Here is a 26,127-nt window from a genome sequence, read left to right as displayed (position 1 = left end):
TATAATCAACTGAAATCTTGAAAGAAAGAACGCAAAGTAGAACAGGTAGATAAACCATCATTACTACATACATATATAGATATAAGAACCCTACATAAAGTATATATCCTACGAATGAAATAAAAGGAATACAACATGAGTTTAATGAAATACTGATTATATTGGCGAATATCATGAGATAGTAAAATTCTTCACCGTAATGGTAGAAATTCATATCTGTTCAAAGCAACGCATTCCTAAAGAAATGCCACAATCACACAGGGAATCATGTAGGATGAAGAAGGGAATATTCATCTCGTTACTGAAGAATATTCATGAACTTGATGAGCTTATAACTCATCGGTTCCATCATCACCTTCTGAACTGGAAAGAACACCAGACTTGGCAATAACGACATCGACAATAGGACGATCGCGGTTATCGGTTCTAGTCTTGGAGATCTTTTTAATGATATCGTAACCAGAAACGACTATAGGTTAGCATATGAAAAAGAAAAGCTTGAGACAAGAATCATGCCATAAATTAAGAACATACCTTCACCAAAAACGACATGGCGGCCGTCCAACCAGGGGGTCTTCGAGGTGGTGATGAAAAATTGGGATCCATTGGTATCGGGTCCAGCGTTAGCCATACTCAACAAACCAACGCGGTTGTGGCTGATCTTGAAGTTTTCGTCACGGAAACGAGGTCCATAAACTAGGTTGGTCAGTATACGACAGTTCACTTACTAAGATGGGCACTCCAAATATATCTGCGCAATTTTTTACACGGACTTAGATTCTTTTACAAGTGAACAATTGACTTACTTGATTTTCCGCCAGTACCATCGTGGTTGGTAAAGTCTACGAATACGTATTAGCAATGAAGGTGCGGCAAATAAAATACAAAATAGACATACCTCCTCCTTGAATCATGAAGTTGGGAATCACACGGTGAAAGGAAGATCCTTCATAGCTAAAGCCCTTTTCTCCGGTTGCTAATACACGAAAGTTTTCAGCCTAATAGAACGAATTGTTGTTAATATTCTGATTTAGGAAATATTCATTGAAATAGAGTTTTCTATTTTTTTTTTTTTTTTCTTGGAGGGCCTTACAGTTTTAGGGACAGTTTTTCCATACAAGCCGAGTTCGACACGTCCCAGAAATTCGTCTCCTTGTTTCAAATCAAAGTAAACAGTGTCCGTTATTGTAGGACCGCGATTAGCTGCACAAAGGACAGTAAACAAAGCGGAAATAAGCAGGCAGAAACGCAGCCAGTACATAATGAAGGATTTAGGTGGAAGAAAAGGAAAGCTGAGCGTCGCGTTAAGTTCGCGATTGTGCTACTAAAATGACCCCCGCGCTCCCCCCCCCCACATGTGTAATGTAAACAAACAAAAGATTCCCAAAAAAGAGGAAAGAAAAACAGAAATAAAGCGACAAAACAAAAAATACGAATAGAAATGAGAAATAGTTCCTAAATGGAATCTGCAAAATAATTCAACGTAACAAGTGTATAGGCTGACTTGTTCGGTTTTCACATTTGTTTTCAATGAATTCTTTTGCAGATTCCATGTTCTACATAATTTGAAAGAGTTAACAGTTAGTATGTAAATAAAATAGTAATCAATGTTTTTCCAATGATCTACTAAGGACCGATTTACGAACAAGGCTTGCTTTTAATGAATTAACTAGAGAATAAATGATTTCCCGTTATTTAGTTGCTTTTATAAAACAAAAGCAGACTAAAATTAATTAAACCAATTTTAATGAATACTACTTAAAAGAATTACTCCTTGTTATTCTCTTTTACATCGTAATGTTAATTTTATTTATTTACTTTTCTTTGTCTTTACGAAAATTAGAGTCATGAATTACGAGAACAGGCTATAAGGAGTAGGTATATAAAAAAATCAAAAAATAATTAAAGGTTTTAGTAAAAACAAACGAAATCATCGTGAAACTGCTTAAAAACTGCTTTATTTATGTTTACAGATTCCAACTAACATAAAGTCACGACGTTACCTGTCCAAGAAAGATCTGAGGATATAGACATTGAAGTCATAGAAACCTTTCCGGAGCCATTACCTCGAAATACGAAAGAAAGCAGCGATCATTTAACCAGGATATTTGTCAGTAGAACACAAGTGAAGCTCACTTTCCCGTGTCAATCTGCTGATGCGGTCTCAATTCAAGGACGATTTTTCCTTTGGTATGTCATGGATGTGTAAACAAAGAACCTTTTTGGCTTACCTGTCCTAATCGAGATCTTCTTAATGAACTTGAATAATTTGATATTAACAATTCTATCCAGAGAAACGAAAAACGGAATCTCAAAGGATCCGTGAAAAGTATCCTGATCGAATCCCTGTACGTTTATTCATAGCGCAAGTGAATGCCCTCTTGTATTTTGAATCTTTTCAACGTTATGCTAATTTAAGTGATTAGGTAATTTGTGAGAAAGTCGACAAATCCGATATCGCCGCCATTGACAAAAAGAAGTATCTGGTTCCATCAGATCTTACCGTTGGCCAGTTCGTATATGTCATTAGAAAACGTATCAAACTTTCCCCAGAAAAAGCTATCTTTATTTTTATCGATGAGATTTTACCTCCTACTGCTGCTCTGATGTCCACGATTTACGACGAGCACAAGAGCGAAGATGGCTTTTTGTACATCACTTATTCTGGAGAAAATACCTTTGGGATTTTCCTCCTTTAATTTTTGTAAACTTTTCGCACTCCCCTTTTTTCTTATGTTTTTCCCCTGTTCTTTTATCATCGTTGAGTAATAAGGCATTTTGCAAAGCTAAAATTGAGCAAGTAACAAAAAAGAAAGAGAAAAGAAAATCACTTCGAAAATGCCTTTTTTTTTCGCTCTTATGCTACATATTTTTCACGCGGTTTTCTATACCTTTTACTGATGAAGCTTATGAAATGAAATATGCCTTGTGTTGATTCGCATAAACTGACAATTCGACTTCAATGGATTTGCAGTTTCCATGCTTATTCCTTTTTTATATACTTTTTTACCCTACACTATGTATTAGGGTTGTTAATGAAATGTACCTTTAACCTCCATGCTTTAGACACAAGACCCATTATCATTTCAACGTTCTATTAAACCAAACATAATTAATTAGTCGTTAAATATCATTATCTGAAATCATTTAAATACAACAAGAAAGCTAATTCTAAATGGATCATTTATAGGAAATGAAAATACGTATACATGCACACCATGCATACGTATATCTGAAATGCCAAAAAGATTATAGAATCAAAAAATTTTGCTCACCGACGTCCTCCTCCAGTGCTTAGTAATACAAGTTTTTTCTTCTTCTTATTTTTGGAATTCTTGGTATTCGCACTCATATTTGCAACCTTGTCCCAATTGACCTTCCAGGCATCCGAATCTTCACTTTCATCTGATGCATATGAAGCTCCAGATATCGTCTGCGTTCCCCAAACCGTTTGCACCTTCTGCTTTTCCATCGTCTTTTGACTAGGATCCATTGTACTAGAAGATTCGGGTTCATCATTCGAACGCGCCGATGAATTGCCCTCTCCAACCGCATTCAAAGACTCCAAGGTAGGGAAGGCTTCAGCCGTACTTTCTTCTTGGACTATTTGACGTCTTACAGGCCTTTGCATATTAAGTTCTGTAAAAATCTGATCTTCAGTTGCACGCTGTGCTTTCTGTCGATATTTTTCTTCCCGAGTTTCTTGAGCTTTGTGTTGTTTACGACGTCTATTGATTTCTGCTTTAAACACCTTCAACGTTTCTTCAGGGACTACCTTAGACCAATCACACTCTATAAAGGCGACTTCGCAACCTTCAGGCAGGTGTCCCATATATTTGAAGCGTTGCCTAAATTCTGCATTTACAGAGTGTCCCGAAGAAATTTTTTCAATGACGGGTCGCAACTCGTTTGGAAATTGAGTATATGACCCATATGCTGCTTTAAGTATTCGAATATCTAATGGTGCCAGGTATACATGCGAATGGGCGGATGGTTGGTAAAATAGGTAGGAATCGGTTTCCGCCGGCTCACCCACACCCTTTCCAACATCTTCAACATTCGACAACTGTTTTAATGCATTATCTTGTAAGCTTAGGTTGTCAACGCCAGCTACAAGCGATGCTCCATCACTGTGATCCAAACTTGAAGATAAAGCGGTTGACTGATCAAGCAGCTTCGCGGTAGCTTTTTCGTAATAATCATCTGCCACTCCGTATAAACTAACATCTTCAGCGGCTACCTGAGCTAACTGTTCAATTTCGCTGCCATATTGCTGAAGCATATACTCATGAGTTCCAATTATGATACGAGCATATGCGGCACCATCCATAGAGACATTAGGCAAACTATCAGTATGGAATGAACCATCGACTGCAAGAGAACGAAATGCTCTGGGAAATGCCAAAATAGAGCCGACATTTCTTTGATATAAACGAAGATATACCAACTTTCCCTCTTCTAACTTCTGAAATTCTTCATCCCGTACCCAACGAATAGGGCGAATATCGCGAATTCTAATAACATCCAAACAAATTGGACATGATCGAATCCCACATTTGGGAACCTTAGAACCAGAATGCTCAGCTGCCTTTACCTCTTCGTTCGTAGGTGTCTCCATGTACCGAAGTAAACAAGAATAGCAAAAAACATGACCACATCGAGACATACGAGCGGCAACTGGTTTTTCACCAAGACAAAAAGGACAAACGGCAACTTGGAAATCAGAAGAGCACAAGACTTGCCAGACATCTTCCCATTTCACGGGAGCATCTGGATCCAGCTTTTGATATGTATATTCTCCCAAAGGCGAGACAATAAATCGATAGTTTGCATTCACGTAGCGAGCCTTATCCATGGGATGATAGCCTGAGCCATAACCATACGTATTATATTGCCTTGTTCGCCTAGGAGGAGCAGACATTGTGCTATAGGTATTCCTGGGAGCAAATTGGAAGTTCAATAAATGGTTTAAGCTTATCTGACCACGACGATTTGTCCTAGCAGACAAAAGATCAAAGAGATGGTCATCATCTTCATTTTCAGCATCTTCTAAAGACTCATTAATTGCTTCAGCAACGGCGCTCGTCTTCTTACTTGGTCGTGTGCTACTCTTATGTGACTTTCCGCCTGCAGCAGAAGGTTGATTTTTTCTGGGCATTCCTTGGCTGCTCTTGGAAGATCCACGTGGATTAGATCGTTTTGGAGCACGAGGCTCCGTTTTTTTTCCTTTATTTGAAGCATGCGACGAGGATGCTTGGTTTGGAGAAAAACTGGGAGCATTCACATTTAGCTTATTGACTGCTCCCATATTCGCTGTATTTTCTCCTCTGGTTGATGTTTCTGCGCTCACCATCAAAGTAATAGAATATTATAAGCTCAAAAACTGTTCATTTAAACCCCTTTAATCTCTCTAAAGCTACTATTTCAGCGGTTTCCCTTCCTAGGGACGTTTGTGTAATGGGTAAATAAAAAATGGCCGCCAATATTTTATATAAGGCATTTCATGATTCTCGATTCCTCGATAATTTCTCGATACTATAATACCAGTAATAATAAATTTTAAGCAAAGGAATGTAGAATGTTAAAAATCACCCAAATATGAATGAAAAAACTATAATCTATATTTTCATTTAGGGATGGAGCTAGATTTGTTTGTTTGTCTCTTTGTTTCATGCGATACTATAAAGAATCAGACAGTACGCACTCATTCGCACTTATGATTCCTCTACAACGTCTAATAATTTAATAAAGCTTGGAAAAAATAAAATAAATTTAAAGAGATTGAAACTCACAACAAACGACCCAGAAGCAGAAGAAAGTGATGAAAGGTATAATTTTTTAAAGTTGGAAACTATAGCACAGCGGGGAGAGTAAGCACCCATTAGATACAGGATAGGAGAAGTGTAATTCTTTCAATGTTTCTTTATGATTTTTTCCAATGGATTTATATACTGTACTATACTTTTTCATTCATAATTACTCATAATGTTTACTAAGGAATTATGTTCTACATTCCTATAATAAATAACGAGTGTTTACATCCTTTCCTATGAATCAATGGATAGCATGTCACTAAGCACCGACAGAAGCGTACATTAGCCAAATTGGAAAGTTCACAATAAACAAAAGCTTCTGTTAATACGGGCTTATTTTCATGCGAGATTTACAATCCACAACAGAAACGGCGGCTATAGAGAATCTTCACCCCAGAAGAGAATTTTGCATTAATTCTTTGGTATGAAAATTTCCTTGACAAGCTGTATTCTAATGAAGTTAGCTACCATGGTATTCTTGTAGGAAAAGTGAGTTTCCTAAGAGAAAGCCACGAAAATTCGGTGCTCCGAAGCAACTGAACAATTCGGTTCGAATAAAGAAGAGTGTTGAAAATACGAAAGCTACACCTAGCAAGCCCAAGTCTTGGTCTGCTGTTGTGAAAAAGCATGTTCGAGTTCCTCTTACAGAGGGTGTTCCGGCTGCTGCAGCTACTACCAACACATCAATTGCACCAATGGAGAAGAAGAATGCAAATGTAGCATTTGCCCAACTGATGGAATCATTTCAGCCCGATTTTCAACCAAAGAGTGTTATTCAACCTCGCGGATTTATTAACACAGGAAACATTTGTTTTATGAACTCAATTTTGCAGGCTTTGCTTTATTGCGTACCTTTCTTCAATTTGCTGAAGCTTATCAACAAAACTGTTCCGTACAATTTTGAAAAATCTACCCCGTTAATTGAATCCACAACGTTGTTTTCAAACGATTTTAAACAACAATGGGTCGAGGATGAAGAACAAGGCGACTCTATCTTGCCGGAAGTTGTGTACTCTTCCACTAAAGGAAATCCTCGTTTTGAAATTCTTCAAAGCGGTGAACAAGAGGATGCTGAGGAATTTTTAAACTTGTTTTTAAATGAGCTTCATGAAGAGTTTTTGAACGAATACAAAAAGTATCAACAAAAGAAAGGGAACAAGACTGACGAAGAAACTATTAAAATTGTGAATGGCATAAGCGATTCTCCAGAAAATAATGACGACAATAGTGGATGGACAGAGGTTGGGAAAAACAAGAAGCCGGTTATCGCAAGATCTGCAACGGTAGAACGTTCTCCTATAAGTCAGATTTTCGGCGGTCAGTTACGCTCTACATTGCGCGTTCCAAACCAAAGAGATTCAGTAACGCTAGAACCATTTCAACCATTGCAGCTTGACATTCAAGCTGACGACATTCATTCTGTTACGGACACGTTGGAAAAAATGACGGAGCCCGAAGTCCTACCCGAATGGCCCTCCTCCAAGGGAAATGTTACCGCTACAAAGCAAATGTACATAGAATCCTTACCCCCTGTGCTAATTCTGCATTTGAAACGCTTTTTCTATGATATTGCTGGAGGTACTCAAAAAAACTATAAGCCTGTTGCTTACCCAGCTGATCTGACCATTCCACAAAGTGTTTTCAGTCCTTCTATCCGTGGAACTGTTCCCACTGAGTACAGTTTGAATGCTGTTGTATATCATCATGGTATTTCTGCTTCGGGTGGTCATTATACCGTAGACGTTAAACAGCATGATGGAAGCGGCTGGATTCGTATTGATGATACCCATATTCATAAAATTCGAGTCTCTGACGTTGAGATTCCTAAGGCTGCTGTTGAGACTGGCAGCTATGGCGGTTCGAATGATAAAGTGGCGTACTTATTGTTCTATACGAGAAAAAAGTAGGATGTATAGAAAGATAGAACAATATTTCGAGTACAGTATTTTTTTTGTTCACTGTCTTGGAGTGCTCAAAACATTCATTGTCTATGTTACAATGTATATACAATGTAACGAATTATGGGTGATTCTCTATTATGAAAGACAAAGACAAAGTTGGACTTTCGTAAACGATTATCCACAGAAGTTATTTATTTTTTATTCCATGAATTGTTGCACGTTTCCAAGTTGTCAACCTCATTTTTGGATTCCTTGTGCGTAATATTTCGAACGCAGCTCGTCCACTTCACACAGGAATGTCCACTGTTCTTTTCTTTCGGAAAGAAAACCGTTTGGTGGTATTGATGTTATTTTTTTTTTCTTGTTCAGTTTTTTCATTTGGTTGTACAGTAGAGAGATCTGGTATCGTCGAATTTGTGCTTTACGATTCTTTGTTATACTCTTATAGGTTTACAGTATATCTCTTATAATCTTTGAAGAATTCGTTCTTCTTAAATAACAATAATTTTGTTTTACGTTTGATGATGTGTAATATCTGTACAATACTATGAAAATTCTTGCATTAGAAGTTAGCAAAGAATATGAAATTAAGAGTATTTTAATTCCTTATATATGTACTTATTACTTCTAACAATTATTTTCTTTTTCATTTTGACATTTACTGTTTATATCGTATATCCCCACTGAGTACAAGCAGCCTTACAAGTAATTATGTAACCCAATATTTACCTCCACCATTATCAAGCCCATTTCTGAAAGAAAACACAAACAATAGCTTTAAAACATGTCTTTGTTTAGCGGACTGGGTAAGAAAAAGTCTCTAACTTAGAAGTACTAATAAAACTAGGTGATTTGGCCCATTTGGCTGCGATCTTCCTGTTGTTACAAAAAATGAGAAAATCGAGATCATGCTCTGGAATTTCATTAAAATCACATCTGCTCTTTCTTTTAGTGTACATTACCAGATACTTAAGTATGTCGAATTTCCCTAGAAGTGAAATAATAGCAGCTAACCCGTTCGCGTTTTTGCGAAATAGATTTGTTTTGGAGTTTCAAAAGCCTTTACTTTTTTTCCATGCGTATAATATTTATCTGTTCCGAGTCCTACATCTGCTATTTAATTTTACAGAATTTACGCCCGACATATGACAAACGTTTGGACACCTTTCGTAGTGGATACCTATTGGGCGGTTGCGCGATTCTAGCTCTCATTTACCCTATTAAATACAGTGTTTTTGGTATTTTATGGACATTCAGTATCTGGCTAGAAAGTGTAGCGATCTTGCCTCAGCTGTTTATGCTTCAACGTTCCGGTGAAGCTGAAACTATAACTGCTCATTACTTGCTTGCCATGTGTCTTTACCGTGGTCTCTACATCCCCCATTGGATTTACCGCTTAGCAATTCGACAACATGTCATGTTAGTCTCTGTATTTGCGGGAATTATTCAAACAGTTCTTTATGCCGACTTTGCTATTGTCTATCGACGCACTGTGTTGCAGGGAAAAAAGTTTCGCCTACCAGCTTAAACGATGATTTGAAGTTATTACGGATATGTATTTGTTGTCATTTATGAACAATGTTAATAGGTGTACGACATGATTGTTCAGAGATCAAAAAACTAAAGTATAAAATTAAATGTTATGTTAGATTGAAAAACTTTGTAGGTGATTGGAATCCACATAGAGAAATGGAAATTATTGTTTTGGGAATTTTCCACTGCAGAGTTATCCAAAGCAAACATCCAATATATCAATACTCATTTAACATCATATACGCATGGTCTGCGATGGAGTATCCATACATGTGCTTACAGTAATCCACAAGCCTTCCTTTTCTTGAAAGAGTATAAATTATTAGGAAAAAAGAGACATAAGAAGCTGTAGAGACCTACTTTTATTACTCAACAACATGTTGTACTTTCACCATTTAATGAATTGCCTTTGAAAGGCACAAGTTTCAATCATATATAGAAACTTCTGACAAAGCTATCTGGCTATAATTCCATTCGATGAATCATTCTTAGTATTACAGGATCAAAAACATCTTTCAAGGGCTTTATGGTTAAATTCTTCATATAATTCTATTATACTATGGAAAGACACACACATAGTTGCTTATGTTCAGAAGATATAAGTTCGCAGTAGCATTAAGGGAGTGACTTAAACTTTGTAAAAATAAATATTTGTGAAAAGAGCAGCTTGTGGTGAATTTAGCTATATATAAGGTTACTATTATTGTCCAGGAATTTGGCTAAGAGGTAGAATTTGGAAAGCGAGAAAAACGGAAATGCAAATCAGCGAAGAAAGTCCAAAGGCCAAATATTTGTTTTAAACACTTAAGGCATCAAACATTTCTATAATACAGAAACGGACTAAGAATAAAGACAGTGAACAAACAAATACGAATGCATGGACATTATATCACGGCACATAATATTTAACTTATAACATATAAAAATTAACTGTATTGGAATTCATTAACTGAAACGCATTATGTTCACAACAGATAACGTATATAATGTCAAAACTAAATGAGAAATCAAAAGCTTACCTCTTGCTTTTTTCGTCAATTCCCAAGACCTTGTTCAATTACAAGTTCATGGTAACGACCTCCTTTCTTCACAAGCTCACTGTGTGTACCTGTTTCTACAATAATGCCTTTGTCAAGTACAAAAATACAGTCAGCATGTTGGATAGACGATAAGCGATGAGCAATAGCTACCGTGGTACGACCTTCAGAAGCCCTATTCAAAACTTCTTGGACCACCTTTTCACTATAACTGTCCAAAGCACTTGTTGCTTCATCTAATAACAATATTTTAGGGTTACGAATAAGCGCACGAGCAATGGCAATTCTCTGCTTCTGTCCACCAGAAAACGAAGAACCCTTCCTTCCGGAAAGTGTTTCGTAACCGTTAGGCAAACCCATAATAAAGTCATGGATATTTGCCATCTTACAGCATTCAATAATCTCTTCATCTCTAACATCTCTCGAAGCACCAAGAACAATATTCTCTCGAATAGTTCCCTGGTATAAAGTGGGCTCTTGCGACACAAGTGCTATCTGCTCACGATAATCATTAATGTTGTATTCACGGATATCGACACCTCCTACTTTTATAGATCCACTTTGGCAGTCATAAAAGCGTTCAATTAAGCCAATCATCGTTGACTTACCGCACCCTGAAGCACCCACAAAAGCAACAAATTGGCCAGGTTTAATCGTCAAATTGAGTCCACGCAGCACTTGAATGTGCTTTCTCGTAGGATAATGAAACCTTACAGCCTCAAAAACAATGGAGGAATTTCCCAATGTTTCAATTCTAAGTCCCTCTTCAGACCAAGTATCAATTTTTGGTTTGCTATCACAGATATATTTGATTGAGGCAGCGCTCGACTTGGCCTTTGAAACATCTGCCGCATAACCCAAAACTTGTCCAGCTTGCTGTACACCATAAACGACGCCGATATAACAAGTGAAGAAATGGACTAGATTGTACTCGCCTTTACGCACTAGAGTAGCACCGTACCAAAAACCCAACCCATTCACTAAGAACGTTACAGCTTGAGATGCAGCAAACAAAAAAGCGGAAACCATGGACGAGAATGCCGTCTCCTTACCTGGTTGAACTAGTGATGCGCAATAATGTTCGTAAATCTTCGATTCCCTTGTGAGACTAGCAACCGTTTTTATAGCCGATGTGGATTCACAAGCAAATGCCGCCGACGCTTTGCATGCTTCAGACAAATTGTTTTGGATACGATCTAACGCAGCGACCCTATAATAACCAGATGCAATCATTACGGGAGAAGTAGCTAAAATAACTAAAGACAATTTCCATCCAAGGATTAGCGAAAGAATTGAAACAGAAACTATGTTCGTAAAAATCTGCATAAAAGTTCCGAGTGTGGTCCCGGTCAAGCCCTCCAAGTTTTGAATGGAAGTTGATAGTGAAGTAGTCAAAGTACCCACAGAATTTTCACTGCGGTCAAAGAACTCAATGTCTTGTCGGATAAGGACACTGAAGACATGTCGACGAATGCGTAATAATATGGATTCTGACATATAGGACATAGCTATTTGAGACATGGAATGACCAAAAAATTCCGCAATGGCAAGAATTAACCAATAGACAGCAAATGTGTTAACCTGATGAAAATAATCCGGAGACGCAACATTTGCAAAAATATTCATATACCACGCGTTAACTACTGCTTGTACAGGGTATGCGGCACCACAAACCATGGACGCTAGAATCCCAACTGAAACGTAAGCAATTTCTAAAGCACCATCAACAAAGGAATGAATAAAAACCAATGTTCTCCAGGTGCTCATTTTGGCGACATTACTCTCAAGCTTTGACGTGCTATCTGTATCCGTGCTTTCGTCACCTATATTATCTAAGCTTTTCTTTGATAAATCTGGAACACCATCCATCGGTAACTTGGTAAGCGGTATGTTGCGCAGTGAAATTGTGCCATTGACTTTTTCTTGATTAACAGGATGGATCTCTTTGGACGAAGAATCATCGTTTCCACTTTGTGCGACAGTAATACGAGATCCATCAATATTCTCCTCTTCTATAATAACAGCATCATCGTTGTTTGTTTCTCTAAATTTCTGCATTTCCACCAATTTCGCATAAGCACCATTTAACGATAATAGGTCAGAGTGGGTTCCCTGTTCAACAATCTTTCCAGCGTTGACTACTACAATGTTATCAGCATTGCGGATTGTCGATAAACGATGTGCAACGACTATAGTTGTGCGAGATTTCGAAGCATCTTCTAAGGCCTTTTGAACGCTAACTTCACTATTAGTATCTAAGGCACTTGTTGCTTCATCCAGGAGTAGGATTTTAGGATCACTAATAATAGCTCTTGCAATTGCAATTCTTTGCTTCTGTCCACCAGACAATAAAAAGCCTTGCTGGCCTACATTTGTATCAAATTTTTCAGGTAAAGTCATAATGAATTCATAAGCATTGGCAGTTTTAGCAGCACAGAACACGCGCTCTCGTACTTCATCCTCCGTAAACTTAAACAAGTCATTGTCAATCAAACCAAAGGCGATGTTCTCAAAAACAGATACTGCAAACAAAACTGGTTCCTGCTGTACCAAGGAGATATGGCTGCGCAACCATGCAGTATTTAGATCACCGATGTCTTCACCATCTAACATAACCTGCCCTGCGATGGGATCATAAAAACGCTCCACAAGACCTATTATGGTAGATTTTCCGCTACCACTAGCACCGACAAGCGCAGTAATTTTACCAGCAGGGCACAACAAAGAGAAGTCGTCCAAAACCACAACCTCTGGTCTAGTAGGATATACAAAACGTACATTTTTCAACTCAACTTCTCCATGAACTTTCTCAAGCTGTTTACCACTGGAAGAGAATATGTTTATTGGACTAGTCCTGTCAATTGTATCAAAGATCTTCTTTGCGGCAGACGCGCAGTTCGCGAAAGCTTGCATTTGCGGCGTAATATTTGCCAAACTATATGATGCGGTCATAACAGCAAAAAAGCAAGAGATGAGTTTGTCCACATTTAATTCGCCAGCGTGCAAAAGACGACCACCTTCCCAAAAAGCAAGACCATAATAGCCATATGATACAAAAAACATCCACCCAGTCATTACACCCATAACGAGGGCTCGTTTGGTGCCATAACGTTTAGCAGGACTTAAAAATTTAGCGTAAGATTCGGTTAATAATCTCTGGGTACCAAACGCAAGCGCATTACGTACATTTGAAAAAACTTCTTCGACAAAAGAACTAGAACTAGATAGCTGTCCAATATGAGGTTTCGAATATTTTGTTATATAACTAATACCGAATGTCATACCACCAAGAATAGCCAACAGCATGGAACTAATAATGAGAGTGAACTTCCAAGCTCGAATGAAACCAATTACAAATCCAGACACAAACGTGGAAGCAGAAGAAAGCACCAAACCAACCTTTTCGCCTAAACCATCCTGAATGTAATTTGTGTCACTAGTTATACGTGTGGTAATCTCGCCTGCTCCAAGATGGTCAAAATAACCAACGTTTTGACTAAGGACGGCATGCAAATATTGCTTACGAATTTCCCGCGAGATTCGTTCGCCAGATACGATAAATGCAACTGTATAGACAAAAGAACAACCAAAAACACCAATGGCAATATAAACAAAATATAGCACGAATTGATTTACACTATGTTGAAAGTTATCAACATTCTGTCCGCTAAAATAATCGGTGAAAACTTTACTTAGCTTACCAGCAATGAGAGCCAAGAAAGGAAGACCAAGTCCGGCACCAATAGCAGTAAGACAACCTATTAACTGTAGCAAATAATCCCACTTGTCGTTACACGTAAGGATTCGTGTATATCCAGCTACTTTAGCCTCAGAATCATTTATCTGGCGATACAGAATTTCACGCTCTTCAGCAGTATACTTTGCGAACGGATCTTCAACAACCTCAAGAATTTCTTCTGGATTGTTCAAGCTATTTGAGGGCAGCTGATCGACAACAACAAGGCTATGTTCGCTGTTTTCTTCAACATTAGACTTCTTAGATGCTGAGATTTTTAAATCCGTCATTGTCAAGAATTAGGTCGGACAGTATTAGATTAAAAAATAAAGAGTAGTAGGAATAAAAGATTAGAAGAATTCCAAGGTACTAAAAAATAAGAAAAACGGTCTGATAATGTTTGCAATTCTTATGGTATATATTAAGAAATTAAAAAATCAGAGAAATAGAGTGAACTAGCGAAGACAACGAGTATGTCTTTTCACAAACTAGTAAGAAAATTGATAAAATCAAGGCTCTTTCTACCAAATATCTGAATGCTGTTTTCGTGTATAATCTTTCGATTACTCCATACAAGCAGATTTCTCAAAAATAAAAAGAAGTTAGAAAAAACTAAGGATAAAATCTATCCGCTTTGAAACAATTCTTGACGATAAACTCCTTCAAGAAATTGAATGACGAAAGTGAAAGTAACTTGACGAGATTGAAAAATAAAAGCGATCCTTTAAAAACCGACTAGCTTTCAATCACTAATCATATATTTTTAAGTTCAACCAGGCAAACTATTGTTCTCTGGGAAAATTCATATAACACTTCAGGCTACTAAACGTGTACTTCCTTGTGTCAATTCGTCAATTCTTTTTCGATTTTTTCTTTCTTTCTTCTTTTTCCTTAAAAGGAAAGGAACTAAACGGATAGGTACAGGGACAAGGGAGCAGAACTGGATTCTAAATGGTCCTTATATGCCATTCATGAAATCCCCGAAAACCATGGATTTAACTAAGACCGAGATGCTCGCCCCTTTCTTTCTCAAAAAAACGTACTGAATAAGAAATATTGAGACTCGAACATTCTATCTGCCAACAGAGGTATGTAATAGGAAATCCAATGCACGTTTAGATTGATCTCAAAACCATCCTTTCAGAAATATCCGAGAACGGATAGAAAACTAGTCTACTTCTTGTGAAGTTATTTCTTAAGAAACAGTACACATAATTGAAGAGGCTTAGATCCTACGATCGGAATATAAATTGATGAAAAATTGTTAATGACGAACCTCCTCAACGTGGTAAAAACAAATCGTTTCGTTTCCACAAAAGCTCGAAATTGAAAATTTTTTTCTTTTTACCCATATGAGTTTTTCTTTTCGTAAAAACGTTTATTTTCAGCTCTTCAGGTTTTTGAATCCCTCCTTGAAATGTTATCATAGAAACAGATTTTAAGAGATATGAATCTATACATGAGGTCAAACAGATATGCAAACTCTTTCTAGTGGCATAGAAAGATTCCCATTCAATGTGTTGTGCGTGCTGTATTGATGAAAAGTTCTGAAAAGAAATAAATTTGCAGTTTTTCTCAGTTTTCATTGCTTGCTTCCACATGTATAGTGAATCCTTATGTCTAATGTACTGAAGCCCTTTCATAGTTCAAGTAAAACCTGTTTTTCAATACAATAAATCTGAAATCCATTTGTAAACTGCGAATGCGCAATTACAATGCATTTAAGACCTTTTGATCCTGTCAGAGTACAAGAACAATCTACCTTAGTTGAAGATCCATTCGTTTCAAAGTATTTTCTAGTCGTGTTCATAACCAAATGTTAAGAGGCTTTAAATCAATCAAAAGGATCAGAAGGTCCAATTGAACGGAAAATAATTAGAAACTTTGGTGAACGATTGTTACTATGATCTCGTTTGTCTTTTATTTCAACCATCATGGTGGATATTCAATGTTTCAAGAAGCAACGGGATAATCTTGAGCAAGTAGTAAAACCAAAGCAAGCCTATTGAAAAAAAAAACGCAATGGAACAGTGAAATGCCATAGGATGTATTTTCATTTGTATGTATACCCTATTAATATACAGGGTAAGAACGTACAATCAATGAGATGCACCTCTTATTAATCAAAGAAAAACACGAGATCCTGTTATTGTCGGTACTTTGAAGAGACGTTTAGCTAAATTAAAGAATACGTGCAAAGGCAAAGATTGTGAGAAATACCGTACGAAACCCGTAGAGTTGTGAAGCTATCCCTTCTGTCAAAGAAAAGTAGTAGTTAGCATGCAAAAAAATGAAAATACCACATCAACTTTTCGTTTCATATGACTGACGACATCCCGTTCCAATCCTCTTCAGACCGATAAAAATAGAACCATTGAACTTTCGATCAATTTTTTCTTAGTGGAATAAAACGACGACAAAAAAACCAGGAGAGGGTAATTCAGTGTCCACTAGGGCCTTTGAGTAGCCCTTGCATTTGCATACTAATTGATATTGAATCTACCTTCCATTATTGAAACAATTTCGTCCACTCCGAGATTTGGTATATAGATTCTAGAAAGACAGAATACACAAGCGCAAAGAGGCCATCATGTATGTGCGCCCTAAACAAAAGTTCAGATAAATGAGAAGAAACCTTCAGCGGGATAATATTTTCAACCTCCACGTGTTAAAGTTATTCAATAACCTTGCAAAATAATTCGAATTTAGTTCAGCTTCCCAGCACCTTCCGTTTCTTTGAAGGGAGTATCATCCATACTCTGCACTAGAAATCACCAATGTTCACGGAGCTAACGTCCCTAGATGCGACCAAAAATAATCAGAGAACGAATGGACATAACCAAATTTTAGTAATTCAGTGTCAATAATTGCTTCTAAATACTACGCAACTATCTTCAATAACATATCAACTTCAACTATAACTGAAAATGCAAATCCAAAGACGAGTTCATTGAAATCGGTTATTCAAATACAGATGTTAGCCCAGCTGCCAATTAACGTTGAATAAATACGCTATTCATTTATTCTTTGATGGATTTCATCTAGGATATCGTTATACTTGGTAAACGTGTATCCACGTTCCATACGAGAACCGTTTACATGTCTCTATACTTTTTATATTTCTTAACGGTACAGAATTTCCCAAATTTAGAATCTCTTCAAAATAGGCATAAGGTACATAACAATTCAATTTTGAAATCTCTACCCGCGCTGTGGTCAGTAGTCCACTACGGTCAAAAATAAAGGACCACACATACAGTATTATACTGCAGTACGTTAAACATAATAAAGACACAAGGGAACATCTTATCCATAAAGAAAAGAGTGGTGCTTAATTTTTTAGATTCTACCAAACATAAACATTTGGGGATTGTGTCACAGAAACCACTTGTTAATAATAAAGAATGGGTAGAAAACAAAAAAGTAAACAAGGAGTGCCTCCCACGTTAGAAGAAACTCGCGGGACTGTCAAAAAGCCTAACGCAAAGGCAGAGAAAAAGAGAAAATCAACGGAAGAAACTGCTGCTTTACAACCCCCTAAAAAGCAAATTGCCCAAGAAAAGAAGAGTCTTTTTGAAGAATCAGAATCAGAACCCGAAAACAATGACTTAGAAGCATCTGGTGATGAATTTGAAGAAGCCGAGGAATTGTCAGAATTAGAGGGTGACGAAGATGATGATCTAGCTCAAGATGAGTTTGTACAGGATGGCGAAGATGACGAAGAATCAGAACAAGATTCTGTTTTCGATTCTGACGAAGAAAACCGCGCGAAGCCAATGTTCAGTGACGACTCAGGCGACGAGGATGATTTGCAAGTTGCCAACTTGGAAGCCATGTCTCGTAAATTAGATGAAGAGGCCGAGTTAGAAAAAAAGGAAGCTGAAGAAGAGTTGCATACCAATATCCATCCTACTGCTCCTACTATTCTTCCACCTAAAGATGAGGCTGGTCTTGTCGATGGTCAACCAACGAGCGCTTTTACTCAGGATTTGTCCCAAATTCAACTCCGTATTCAAGAAATCAATCGTGTCTTGAATGACTTTAAAAATCTTTGCGAACCTGGTCGTAGCCGCGCTGAATATGTCGACCAGCTTATAAGCGATGTCAGTGTCTATTATGGTTACTCAAGGTTCCTTACTGAAAAGTTTTTTGAACTATTCCCTGTCTCCGAAGCCATCGAATTCTTTGAATCTAACGAATTGCCTCGCCCGGTTACTATCCGTACAAACACCCTCAAAACTCAACGTCGTGAATTAGCGCAGGCTCTGATTAATCGTGGTGTAAACCTCGAGCCTATAGGTAAATGGTCAAAGGTTGGTTTGCAAGTCTTTGAGTCGCAAGTTCCTATTGGTGCCACCCCTGAATACCTCGCTGGTCATTATATCTTGCAAGCCGCATCTTCATTTTTGCCAGTAATGGCCCTTGCACCTCAGCCTAATGAACGAATTCTTGATATGTCTTCTGCTCCCGGTGGTAAAATTACTTATGTTGCGGCTTTACAAAAGAATACTGGTGTTATCTTTGCTAACGATGCTAATAAAGCTCGTACCAAAGCTTTAACAGCCAACATTCACCGTCTAGGAGTACGAAATGCGATTGTTTGTAATTATGATGGTAGGAAGTTTCCTAATGATGTATTAGGTGGCTTCGATCGTGTTATGCTTGATGCTCCTTGTTCTGGTACCGGTGTCATTTACAAAGATCAATCTGTAAAAACAAACAAATCTGAGCGGGACTTTGACACACTTAGTCATCTTCAGAGACAACTGCTTTTGAGTGCCATTGATTCTGTTGATGCCGATAGCAAGACAGGCGGTTATATCGTTTATTCTACTTGTAGTATTACAGTTGAGGAAGATGAAGCTGTCATTCAGTATGCTTTGAAGAAGCGTCCAAACGTTAAGCTTGTTTCTACTGGCCTTGAATTTGGCCGTGAAGGGTTTGTTCGTTTCCGTGAAAAGCGTTTTCACCCTAGCATGAAATTAACCCGGAGGTATTATCCTCATGTTCATAACATTGACGGTTTCTTCGTTGCTAAGCTCAAGAAAGTTTCAGACAAGATTCCTCGTACAGTTGATGATGCTGCTGCTGAAGAAGAAGAAGAGCACTACAATGCAGAAGATGACTCTGTCAGTGCAAACTCTGAGAATGATAACCTCACTTTTGACGATGAAGCTGATAAAGCTATCATTGAAGAGAACCGTAGAAAATGGTTGAAGTCTAAGGGTTACAAGGTTTCTAAAAAAAACTAATTTAATTTTGGAATTCTGATAGGTTAAAGGGAGTTTTGGATAAATTAAACGAATAAATTTAGTTATTTTACTGGTTCGTACTTTTAGTTTTGCCTGTAGTGTGAATATTGTTTACAATGTACTATATGAAAATATATTGACATATACCTAAACGTTAACAACTCTATTAGATTAACCGGTTTATCTTCTCTTTTTCAAAGGATGACCACCACCATCTTCGCGCCTTGCATCTTCCTGCTGGGCCTTTCGTTCAAGTTCATCCCAATCCTCACCACTTTCTTCCTCTTCTTCAACTTCACTTCCACTATCTTCTTCGTCACTAGCTGCTTCACTATATTCTTCTGAGTCTTCTTCAGAGGGTTCATCAGATTCGACATCCGAACCTTCATATTCAGAGACTTCTTCGTCACTATTTTCAGCTTCATCATCACTTCCCGTACCGAGAAATCCCCAACCACCTTCCTGGAAAAAGGCGACAGGATCCTCGTTCACTGTTTTCATAATAGTTGTCCAGTTCAAGTTTAGGGGTCCTTCACTGTAACAAATATCGCAAGAATCCAACCATTCCTTTACATTGTCCAACTGTTCCATTGGAATTGTGTTTATATGAACAGGTGGTCGATGAAAGTTTTGGAAAATAAACACCAAATCAAAATTCTTTAATCCAAACTGTACACGTTCCAAATGAGCGATTTCAATTTCTGAAAGGGTAACTACTGTGAATGGGGTATCAGTCAACTGAACCAAGCAATCTGTCGTTGGCTGCAGCAATACATTTGATCTGAATGGCACACCGCTAAATGCAAGCTCACGGAATGGGATATCAAGTTCGACTTGACCATCGCTAGCTTCGGCAATTCTTTCACCGAAAGTTTTAAACTCTCTATCTAGCTGGGCACGACGACGTCGTTCTTCTTGTTCTTGCTCAATTTCATCTTCGTCACCGTACATATATTTCCTCTTTTTGTTTCCTGTTTCGTCAAATTGGATGTCAGATACCTCTCTATAGAATTGAACGTCTTGCGTTTTCCGCTTTCCAACCATAATCGGAGCATTCAGATGAATGTGAACCAAAACAATCAATTCACCTTCACAAGGCTGGAAAAACAGATGCTTCATATTTGAGAATAGTAGATCAATATGACTATCTGATCGAAGTGGAGATTGATAACGTATACCATTTTGGTGAATTTCAACGAAACCTGGCAAGCGTTTACCATCCAAGGCAGGGCGAACATAAACATCATTGAGATGAATAGGGCGACGATTTTTGATTTCAATCAAATTTTCTTGCTCAACGACATCGGCAAACTCTTTCTTTTCAGCCTCACGTTTAGTAGCTGCCTTCTTCATATCTTGGATGTCTTTGAAAATTTGATTCATTCTAGAATTATCAGAGCTTCTAAAAGTGAAACTCCTAATAAACTGCGCGTTAGGATCCTCGAAGGGCTGTTCATCTTTTTTACCACCAATTTGGCCAGGACTAAGGAAGTTCAACCGTAGGTAAACAAGGCTTCCCTCGTCATTTTTACTAACGTTCTTTAAAGAAGATATATGGAAAGGAACAGGACGACCAAAGATGGGTAGAATGATACTTTGAGCTTTATAATCTACCAATATCCGTAGTTCTCCAATAGCCTGAGGCATTTGGGAATCACGCTTATAGGATTCGTACCGTTTAACTGTTGGCTTTTCAGTTCCAGCTTTATGTGTTGAACCTTCAGCAAATCTTTGAAGACCTTCACTTTGTTTTCTAGCAGCCAACTGTTTTTGATGTTCAGTGCGACGTTTCTCAGCGGAATCATCCACTTCTCTAGTCTCGCTTCGAGTTTTACCTTTATGACTCGACACAGTGGCGGTTCCACGAGTTGGCTTACGTGGTTTTGGAGCATCGTCTAAATCATCGGCATCTTCTCCAAAAAAGTATGAGATATCAGCTTGCGCTTTTGGAGAATTCGTAAGAACAACAGGATCACCACGCGTCACTTGAATGGTGTCTACCAGTAGAAGAGAATACTCCTTAGGGTGAGAATTCTTTGGTTTAGGATTAACCAAGTTGGCAAATCCGATACTAAGATTCATTGTCATGCCTGCTTTCAAGGTACGAGTATTTTTGGCATTTACAAGTAAAGAAGACTCACGGAATTCGATACCAATACCAGCGCCTAAATTCTTTACAAAATGACCTTCCAGTTCAGGTCGTTTTGATCTAATGAAGCCCAGTATTTTGGTATAAATATCTTTGATCACAGCTCCGTCACGACAAGAATCGATTAATTTTCCTTGCAACGCCGCAAGAAATGAGTAATTTTTCTGTTGTTCAGGACTAGGATCAAACAAATAAGTACGGCCAATGTTAGAGCAGTAAGACTTGTAACGAATACCTAAAGAACAAATAACAACGTCACCATGTAAATTTCGGTCATCTGTGATAGCAGAAGGTTTTAAATCATATTGTCCGCCAGACTGAATGATCGGAGTATAGCACCATTCAATCTGCTCTGTATCAATATCGCCTAAACGAACATCTTTCTTTTGAAAGAAAGACTCATTATCGATCAAGCGCTCAAGACGTTCAGCAAATTTAGAATGGGTTGTTCTTACTCCTTGATCGACAAATCTAGACAACTCATCAGCGAAGTATTTAGTCATTGAAGCGACGCTGACCCGTGAAGCATCCTTGACGTTTGTTATTTCTTGTTCATCTTTCACAGCCAATGCTTTAGCCAAACCCATGCTGGCATCAACCATTTCAAACTCTGATTTGACGGGCTCAAAAACTTCATTCCATTCATTCACAAACTTTCCTTGATTGACGTCTTTGGGAAAAATACCAATCTTCTTATTAGAAGCACGCACGCGCTTTACAATTTCTTCAAACAATGCGCGATTCTCTGCTGGATCCTTAGTGCGTTTTAATATATCAACCTCTGCAGCCTTGTTTTCTGCTTCAGACAACTGAGTAAGCATACCCGCTTTGGTATTGGAGGTCAAAAAGGTAATTCGTTCTTTTTCCACAAGCATCAAGGTTGAAGGAAATTCGTATCCAAGAAGCCAGGTATGCATAGCAGCAGATTTTTGATAGGGATTTGGTACATCCGCTGTGCCAATAACTACTAAAATGCTTTCACAGCCTTGGAAAAGTTCGTTTGCATCTGAGGCATCTTTCCATGAAGAAATTAATGTATTTAGACGTTTATGAAAAACGTTAGAGTCGATATGATATTCTGCCATGATTTACTAAGCAGTATTTCAATAGAATCTCTGAAACGACCGAACTTTTGCACTCAACACGAATGTCTGAGGCCCTTTCTCAGGAAAACTAAATGAAATCTTTTTTTATAAAATAATATTTCCAAAATCCCCACTATATTTTCTTGATTTGTCTCGTAAGGGAAAAGTGAGGTTAATGGTTTTGGTGGAACTGAAGAGCGTGTTTCTTTAGCAATGAGAACGGCAACCATGTCTATAATTAGTATAGACTATTTCCGTTGTAAGTACTTGAAGAAATTTTTATTATTTTTTAAAAAAATGAATCCTTGATTTAGTTTTTGTCAGATAATTTTGGATTGGTATCTTCCAGTTCGCACTCTACTCTGCTTATACCTTTGGAGCATTAACCACATTACTTATGTCTTTGCAAGCATTTTGAACACTGTATCTATTAACTATAACACGTTTGTTGTAGCGTTTACCAATGTTGTAAAGTCTCCTTTAAAGCGCGTCGTATAGCTTCATTGCCAAGAGTATATTTTGAATATCCAAAGGCACATCAATTATTCATAGTAATTATCGATACGTCAGAAAGCTATTTTGCGAACATCTATACACTATCATAAGGAAATGGTCATGAACGATCCCTTGACTCCATGGACTATTATTAAAATATGGACAAGCAACTTAAGCGATATCACCTTTTGGTTACTTTTTTCTTTGATATATCAGAATAGTCCTCTATTCACTCTCTCGAAAGATTGCCATTCTAACAAGCGTTTTACTGATTGAAGAGAATCCACTAATCTAGAATCACCACTCATACTGAGTCTATTTGGCCATTTATTAGGAGTACTGGTTTAATACCCGATGATCGTGCTGATTCAGTTTCCATATGACTTTTCTTGCATCAATATTTCATGTGCACAAGAGCTCCAGCTCCCCTATGTCAAAATATTTCCAACTGCTGTTCGAATTATGAAAAGAATTTGTGAGTCAATAGAATGATTCTTCTTGATCTCCTCCGTTCGGTAAATGATTTTCAATGATTTATTGATAATTTTTCTGCATTGGTTAGCTTTCACTTGACTATGAGGTTGCATTCTTGGATATCCCTATATCAAGAGATGTGGAGGGTATTCTTTTTAAAAAAATAAATAAATAAATAAGAAAGAACAAAAGAAGAGGAAATTAAAGCAGCAAAACTTTTGTCAAAGATGTTCTCACAATAATTTTTTCGGTTAAATTAACTTTATAAAATAAGTGTTCGTTTATACCAATTGCTGGGTACTTGCGACCGATAATATCTAGCGGCAGAGTGATACCGGTCTTGGTAAGGACGCTTACAGCTATGCGTCTCTAATTATATAAATGGAAGTATCTTTTCATAGTCAAAATCAATTGCTGATGGTTATCTGTTTAAAAACCAAGTAGGAGCCTTGGTATTTGCGGAAATTTATCCTAAAAACTCAGCGTGATTTGCTAAAAAAGTTGGCTTTTTTTCTACTTTCTATTAAGCATTATGCCCTCAAACAGCTTATATGCTTCTTTATCAAGTCAATTCGATGCAACTAGGATTGAGACAGTCTTGGATCCAATGGGATACACCATCAAACGTCGCGATATCCCAGTATGTCTCACTGTAGCTGGATCTGACTGTAGTGGAGGTGCTGGAATCCAAGCGGATTTAAAGACGATGACCAGTCTAGGCGTCTATGGAATGAGCGCGATTTCTTGCGTAGTTGCGGAAAACGCGGAGCGAGTAGATAAAGTGGAAAACATGTCTGCCTCCTTTGTCGAGTCCCAGATTGATTGTTGCCTTCAAGACGTTCCTTGTAATGTCGTTAAAACGGGAATGCTTAGCAACGTGGAAATTGTCCAAGCAGTCGTTAAGTCCGTCGTGAAACACAACATAAAGGAGGTTATCGTTGACCCAGTTATGATCGCTACCTCTGGTGATTCTCTTTCAAATGAAGATATAGTAGAGACTATTATTAAATATCTTCTTCCTGTAACGACTCTTATTACACCAAATATACCAGAAGCACTAGCGTTTGCCAAACGGGTAAATGGCGATGTTCCCGAGGTCAATTCTATCTCTTCAATGGAGAAACTCGCTTCCTTGATACATAGTTTTGGAGCACGCTATGTCCTGCTGAAAGGTGGGCATATGCCACTCAATCAACTTGGTTTAAAAGCCACAAAAGAAGAGCAAGGCGAATTGGAACTCCAGGTCGTTGATATTTTATACGATGGAAAAAAATATTATCATTTTTCCTCGACATACCTAAATCAAGGAGAAGTTCATGGTACAGGCTGTACCTTATCTTCAGCAATTGCTTCCTTCCTTGCCTGGGATCATACCATGCTCGATTCTGTTCAGTTTGCCATTGATTATGTTCATGGTGCTATCTCTCAAAGCCCATCTATAAACATTTGTAGTACGAATTTATTAAATCATATGAGCCGCCTACGGATCGCTCCTTTTGCTCCAGGTCACTTTTTGGAATATTTGCTTAGCCATCCTAGCGTGGTTCCTGTCTGGAAGGAATATAATTACCATAAATTTACTAATATGCTGGCGAAGGGTAATTTGCCTCTACGTGCTTTTCAAGAATATCTCAAACAAGATTACCTTTATTTACTTCAATTCAGTCGCGCGTACTCCCTTAAGGGTTACAAAGAGTCTACCTTTCTTGGAATTTTTGAAGCGGCTCAGTCCGTATTCCATGTCATTCAGGAAAAACAGCTTCATGTTTCCTTTTGCCAACAATATGGCATTACAATAGAGGACCTCAAAGCTTCTGAAGAAAGTCCAGCATGTACTGCATATTCTCGATATATTTTAGATACTGGTTCTCAGCAAGATTTGGCTGCTCTAGAGTTTGCGCAGGCTCCTTGCTTAATCGGTTATTATTTAATTGCTCTTCGTCTAATGAAGGAGCCCTTCAGAGATGTGAATGGTCCCTATCAACGGTGGATCGACAATTATGTGTCCGAAGACTACATCTCTGCAGTTCGCAGAGGTTGCCGTCAATTAGAGGAAACTGTGTGTACACTTTCGCCAGAAAGAATTCAACAGTTGATTCAAGTGTTTGTACGTGCTACGAAATTTGAAATTTTGTTTTGGGAAACCCCCTATCAAAAGTATGTTGTTGAGCAAAATTTAGAAGACCCTAGTCTTTAAGCATATCAACATTCAGCAAATGTTGCGATAGTTTGATTTCCGTATACACTACTCTTTAGGGATTGTTCAAGAAGTCTATCAAAATATATGATGAACCAAAGGATACCTACTGTCTTTCTTGAGATTGCATGCTTAGTGCAGAAAGAAAATAGCATAGCAAGATATGCTCTAATCAACTTTGAAGGTGAAAATTTATCTACCTATTGAATCTTTTAGGAAAACAAAATACACCTCGAACGACCAAACAGAAGTTTATTCGTGGTAAATTTTACGAAGCTTGAAAGCTAGACATCGCTTTTCCAATTAATGGTTTAAAAATAATTCTTATTTTGATTTCTTTTTAGATATAATGATACGCTTGTCCAAACTTAGGTTCAATCATTGAGTATAGAAATGAGGAAGATTGAATAGTTTTGGAAATCTAATAAAATTTATATCAAAAGTTTTACAATAAT

General features: G+C 37.7%; 9 protein-coding genes across 9 annotated transcripts; 5 read left to right on the top strand and 4 right to left on the bottom strand.

Moving 5' to 3' along the window:
• Window positions 1-28: 28 nt before the first annotated feature.
• SOCG_01318 (cyclophilin family peptidyl-prolyl cis-trans isomerase Cyp4) lies at window positions 29-1,340 on the bottom strand. The gene is made up of 5 exons (XM_013164273.1): window positions 1,094-1,340; window positions 899-998; window positions 807-842; window positions 535-696; window positions 29-469 (listed from the first exon to the last, which is right to left on the bottom strand). Exons 1-5 carry the CDS (start codon window positions 1,259-1,261, stop codon window positions 330-332), a joined length of 606 nt encoding a protein of 201 aa, XP_013019727.1. The 5' UTR covers window positions 1,262-1,340; the 3' UTR covers window positions 29-329.
• A 648-nt stretch (window positions 1,341-1,988) lies between these two features.
• Window positions 1,989-3,058, top strand: SOCG_01317 (autophagy associated protein Atg8). The gene is made up of 3 exons (XM_013164272.1): window positions 1,989-2,190; window positions 2,293-2,348; window positions 2,427-3,058. The coding sequence occupies exons 1-3, from the start codon at window positions 2,157-2,159 to the stop codon at window positions 2,697-2,699; spliced, it is 363 nt and encodes a 120-aa protein (XP_013019726.1). The 5' UTR covers window positions 1,989-2,156; the 3' UTR covers window positions 2,700-3,058.
• SOCG_01316 (ubiquitin-protein ligase E3) lies at window positions 3,017-5,479 on the bottom strand. Its single transcript, XM_013164271.1, has one exon. It carries the CDS (start codon window positions 5,351-5,353, stop codon window positions 3,272-3,274), a length of 2,082 nt encoding a protein of 693 aa, XP_013019725.1. The 5' UTR covers window positions 5,354-5,479; the 3' UTR covers window positions 3,017-3,271.
• A 597-nt stretch (window positions 5,480-6,076) lies between these two features.
• SOCG_01315 (ubiquitin carboxy terminal hydrolase Ubp3) lies at window positions 6,077-8,231 on the top strand. The gene is made up of 2 exons (XM_013164270.1): window positions 6,077-6,235; window positions 6,278-8,231. Exons 1-2 carry the CDS (start codon window positions 6,155-6,157, stop codon window positions 7,718-7,720), a joined length of 1,524 nt encoding a protein of 507 aa, XP_013019724.1. The 5' UTR covers window positions 6,077-6,154; the 3' UTR covers window positions 7,721-8,231.
• A 154-nt stretch (window positions 8,232-8,385) lies between these two features.
• SOCG_01314 (HDEL receptor) lies at window positions 8,386-9,438 on the top strand. Its single transcript, XM_013164269.1, has 3 exons — window positions 8,386-8,520; window positions 8,562-8,687; window positions 8,752-9,438. Exons 1-3 carry the CDS (start codon window positions 8,499-8,501, stop codon window positions 9,240-9,242), a joined length of 639 nt encoding a protein of 212 aa, XP_013019723.1. The 5' UTR covers window positions 8,386-8,498; the 3' UTR covers window positions 9,243-9,438.
• A 329-nt stretch (window positions 9,439-9,767) lies between these two features.
• SOCG_01313 (leptomycin efflux transporter Pmd1) lies at window positions 9,768-17,235 on the bottom strand. Its single transcript, XM_013164268.1, has one exon. The coding sequence runs from the start codon at window positions 14,308-14,310 to the stop codon at window positions 10,282-10,284; it is 4,029 nt and encodes a 1,342-aa protein (XP_013019722.1). The 5' UTR covers window positions 14,311-17,235; the 3' UTR covers window positions 9,768-10,281.
• Window positions 17,236-17,318: 83 nt separating this feature from the next.
• Window positions 17,319-19,352, top strand: SOCG_01312 (RNA methyltransferase Nop2). Its single transcript, XM_013164267.1, has one exon. It carries the CDS (start codon window positions 17,425-17,427, stop codon window positions 19,270-19,272), a length of 1,848 nt encoding a protein of 615 aa, XP_013019721.1. The 5' UTR covers window positions 17,319-17,424; the 3' UTR covers window positions 19,273-19,352.
• On the bottom strand, window positions 19,350-22,685 carry SOCG_01311 (FACT complex component Spt16). Its single transcript, XM_013164266.1, has one exon. The coding sequence runs from the start codon at window positions 22,504-22,506 to the stop codon at window positions 19,453-19,455; it is 3,054 nt and encodes a 1,017-aa protein (XP_013019720.1). The 5' UTR covers window positions 22,507-22,685; the 3' UTR covers window positions 19,350-19,452.
• On the top strand, window positions 22,661-26,121 carry SOCG_01310 (TENA/THI family protein). Its single transcript, XM_013164265.1, has one exon. It carries the CDS (start codon window positions 24,008-24,010, stop codon window positions 25,670-25,672), a length of 1,665 nt encoding a protein of 554 aa, XP_013019719.1. The 5' UTR covers window positions 22,661-24,007; the 3' UTR covers window positions 25,673-26,121.
• The last annotated feature ends 6 nt before the right edge of the window (window positions 26,122-26,127 follow it).

This window comes from Schizosaccharomyces octosporus (genome assembly GCF_000150505.1).
Source record: "Schizosaccharomyces octosporus yFS286 unplaced genomic scaffold supercont6.3, whole genome shotgun sequence".
In the NCBI taxonomy this organism is placed as follows: domain Eukaryota; kingdom Fungi; phylum Ascomycota; class Schizosaccharomycetes; order Schizosaccharomycetales; family Schizosaccharomycetaceae; genus Schizosaccharomyces; species Schizosaccharomyces octosporus.
The sequence above is the reverse complement of the archived record's forward strand: the minus strand, read 5'-3'. Positions and strand labels throughout refer to the sequence as shown.

Excerpts from the sequence above, each read along its gene's own strand:
- SOCG_01312 (XM_013164267.1), top strand. The coding sequence starts at position 17,425 with ATGGGTAGAAAACAAAAAAGTAAACAAGGAGTGCCTCCCACGTTAGAA.
- SOCG_01313 (XM_013164268.1), bottom strand. The coding sequence starts at position 14,310 with ATGACGGATTTAAAAATCTCAGCATCTAAGAAGTCTAATGTTGAAGAA.
- SOCG_01311 (XM_013164266.1), bottom strand. The coding sequence starts at position 22,506 with ATGGCAGAATATCATATCGACTCTAACGTTTTTCATAAACGTCTAAAT.
- SOCG_01310 (XM_013164265.1), top strand. The coding sequence starts at position 24,008 with ATGCCCTCAAACAGCTTATATGCTTCTTTATCAAGTCAATTCGATGCA.
- SOCG_01318 (XM_013164273.1), bottom strand. The coding sequence starts at position 1,261 with ATGTACTGGCTGCGTTTCTGCCTGCTTATTTCCGCTTTGTTTACTGTC. Across the intron at positions 697-806 it reads TGGTACTGGCGGAAAATCAA|TTTATGGACCTCGTTTCCGT; the intron begins GTAAGTCAATTG and ends TGACCAACCTAG. Across the intron at positions 470-534 it reads CCATGTCGTTTTTGGTGAAG|TCGTTTCTGGTTACGATATC; the intron begins GTATGTTCTTAA and ends GCTAACCTATAG.
- SOCG_01316 (XM_013164271.1), bottom strand. The coding sequence starts at position 5,353 with ATGGTGAGCGCAGAAACATCAACCAGAGGAGAAAATACAGCGAATATG.
- SOCG_01317 (XM_013164272.1), top strand. The coding sequence starts at position 2,157 with ATGCGGTCTCAATTCAAGGACGATTTTTCCTTTG. Across the intron at positions 2,191-2,292 it reads CAAGGACGATTTTTCCTTTG|AGAAACGAAAAACGGAATCT; the intron begins GTATGTCATGGA and ends AATTCTATCCAG. Across the intron at positions 2,349-2,426 it reads AGTATCCTGATCGAATCCCT|GTAATTTGTGAGAAAGTCGA; the intron begins GTACGTTTATTC and ends TTAAGTGATTAG.
- SOCG_01314 (XM_013164269.1), top strand. The coding sequence starts at position 8,499 with ATGTCTTTGTTTAGCGGACTGG. Across the intron at positions 8,521-8,561 it reads GTCTTTGTTTAGCGGACTGG|GTGATTTGGCCCATTTGGCT; the intron begins GTAAGAAAAAGT and ends TAATAAAACTAG. Across the intron at positions 8,688-8,751 it reads GTACATTACCAGATACTTAA|ATTTGTTTTGGAGTTTCAAA; the intron begins GTATGTCGAATT and ends TTTGCGAAATAG.
- SOCG_01315 (XM_013164270.1), top strand. The coding sequence starts at position 6,155 with ATGCGAGATTTACAATCCACAACAGAAACGGCGGCTATAGAGAATCTT. Across the intron at positions 6,236-6,277 it reads AATTTTGCATTAATTCTTTG|CTACCATGGTATTCTTGTAG; the intron begins GTATGAAAATTT and ends TAATGAAGTTAG.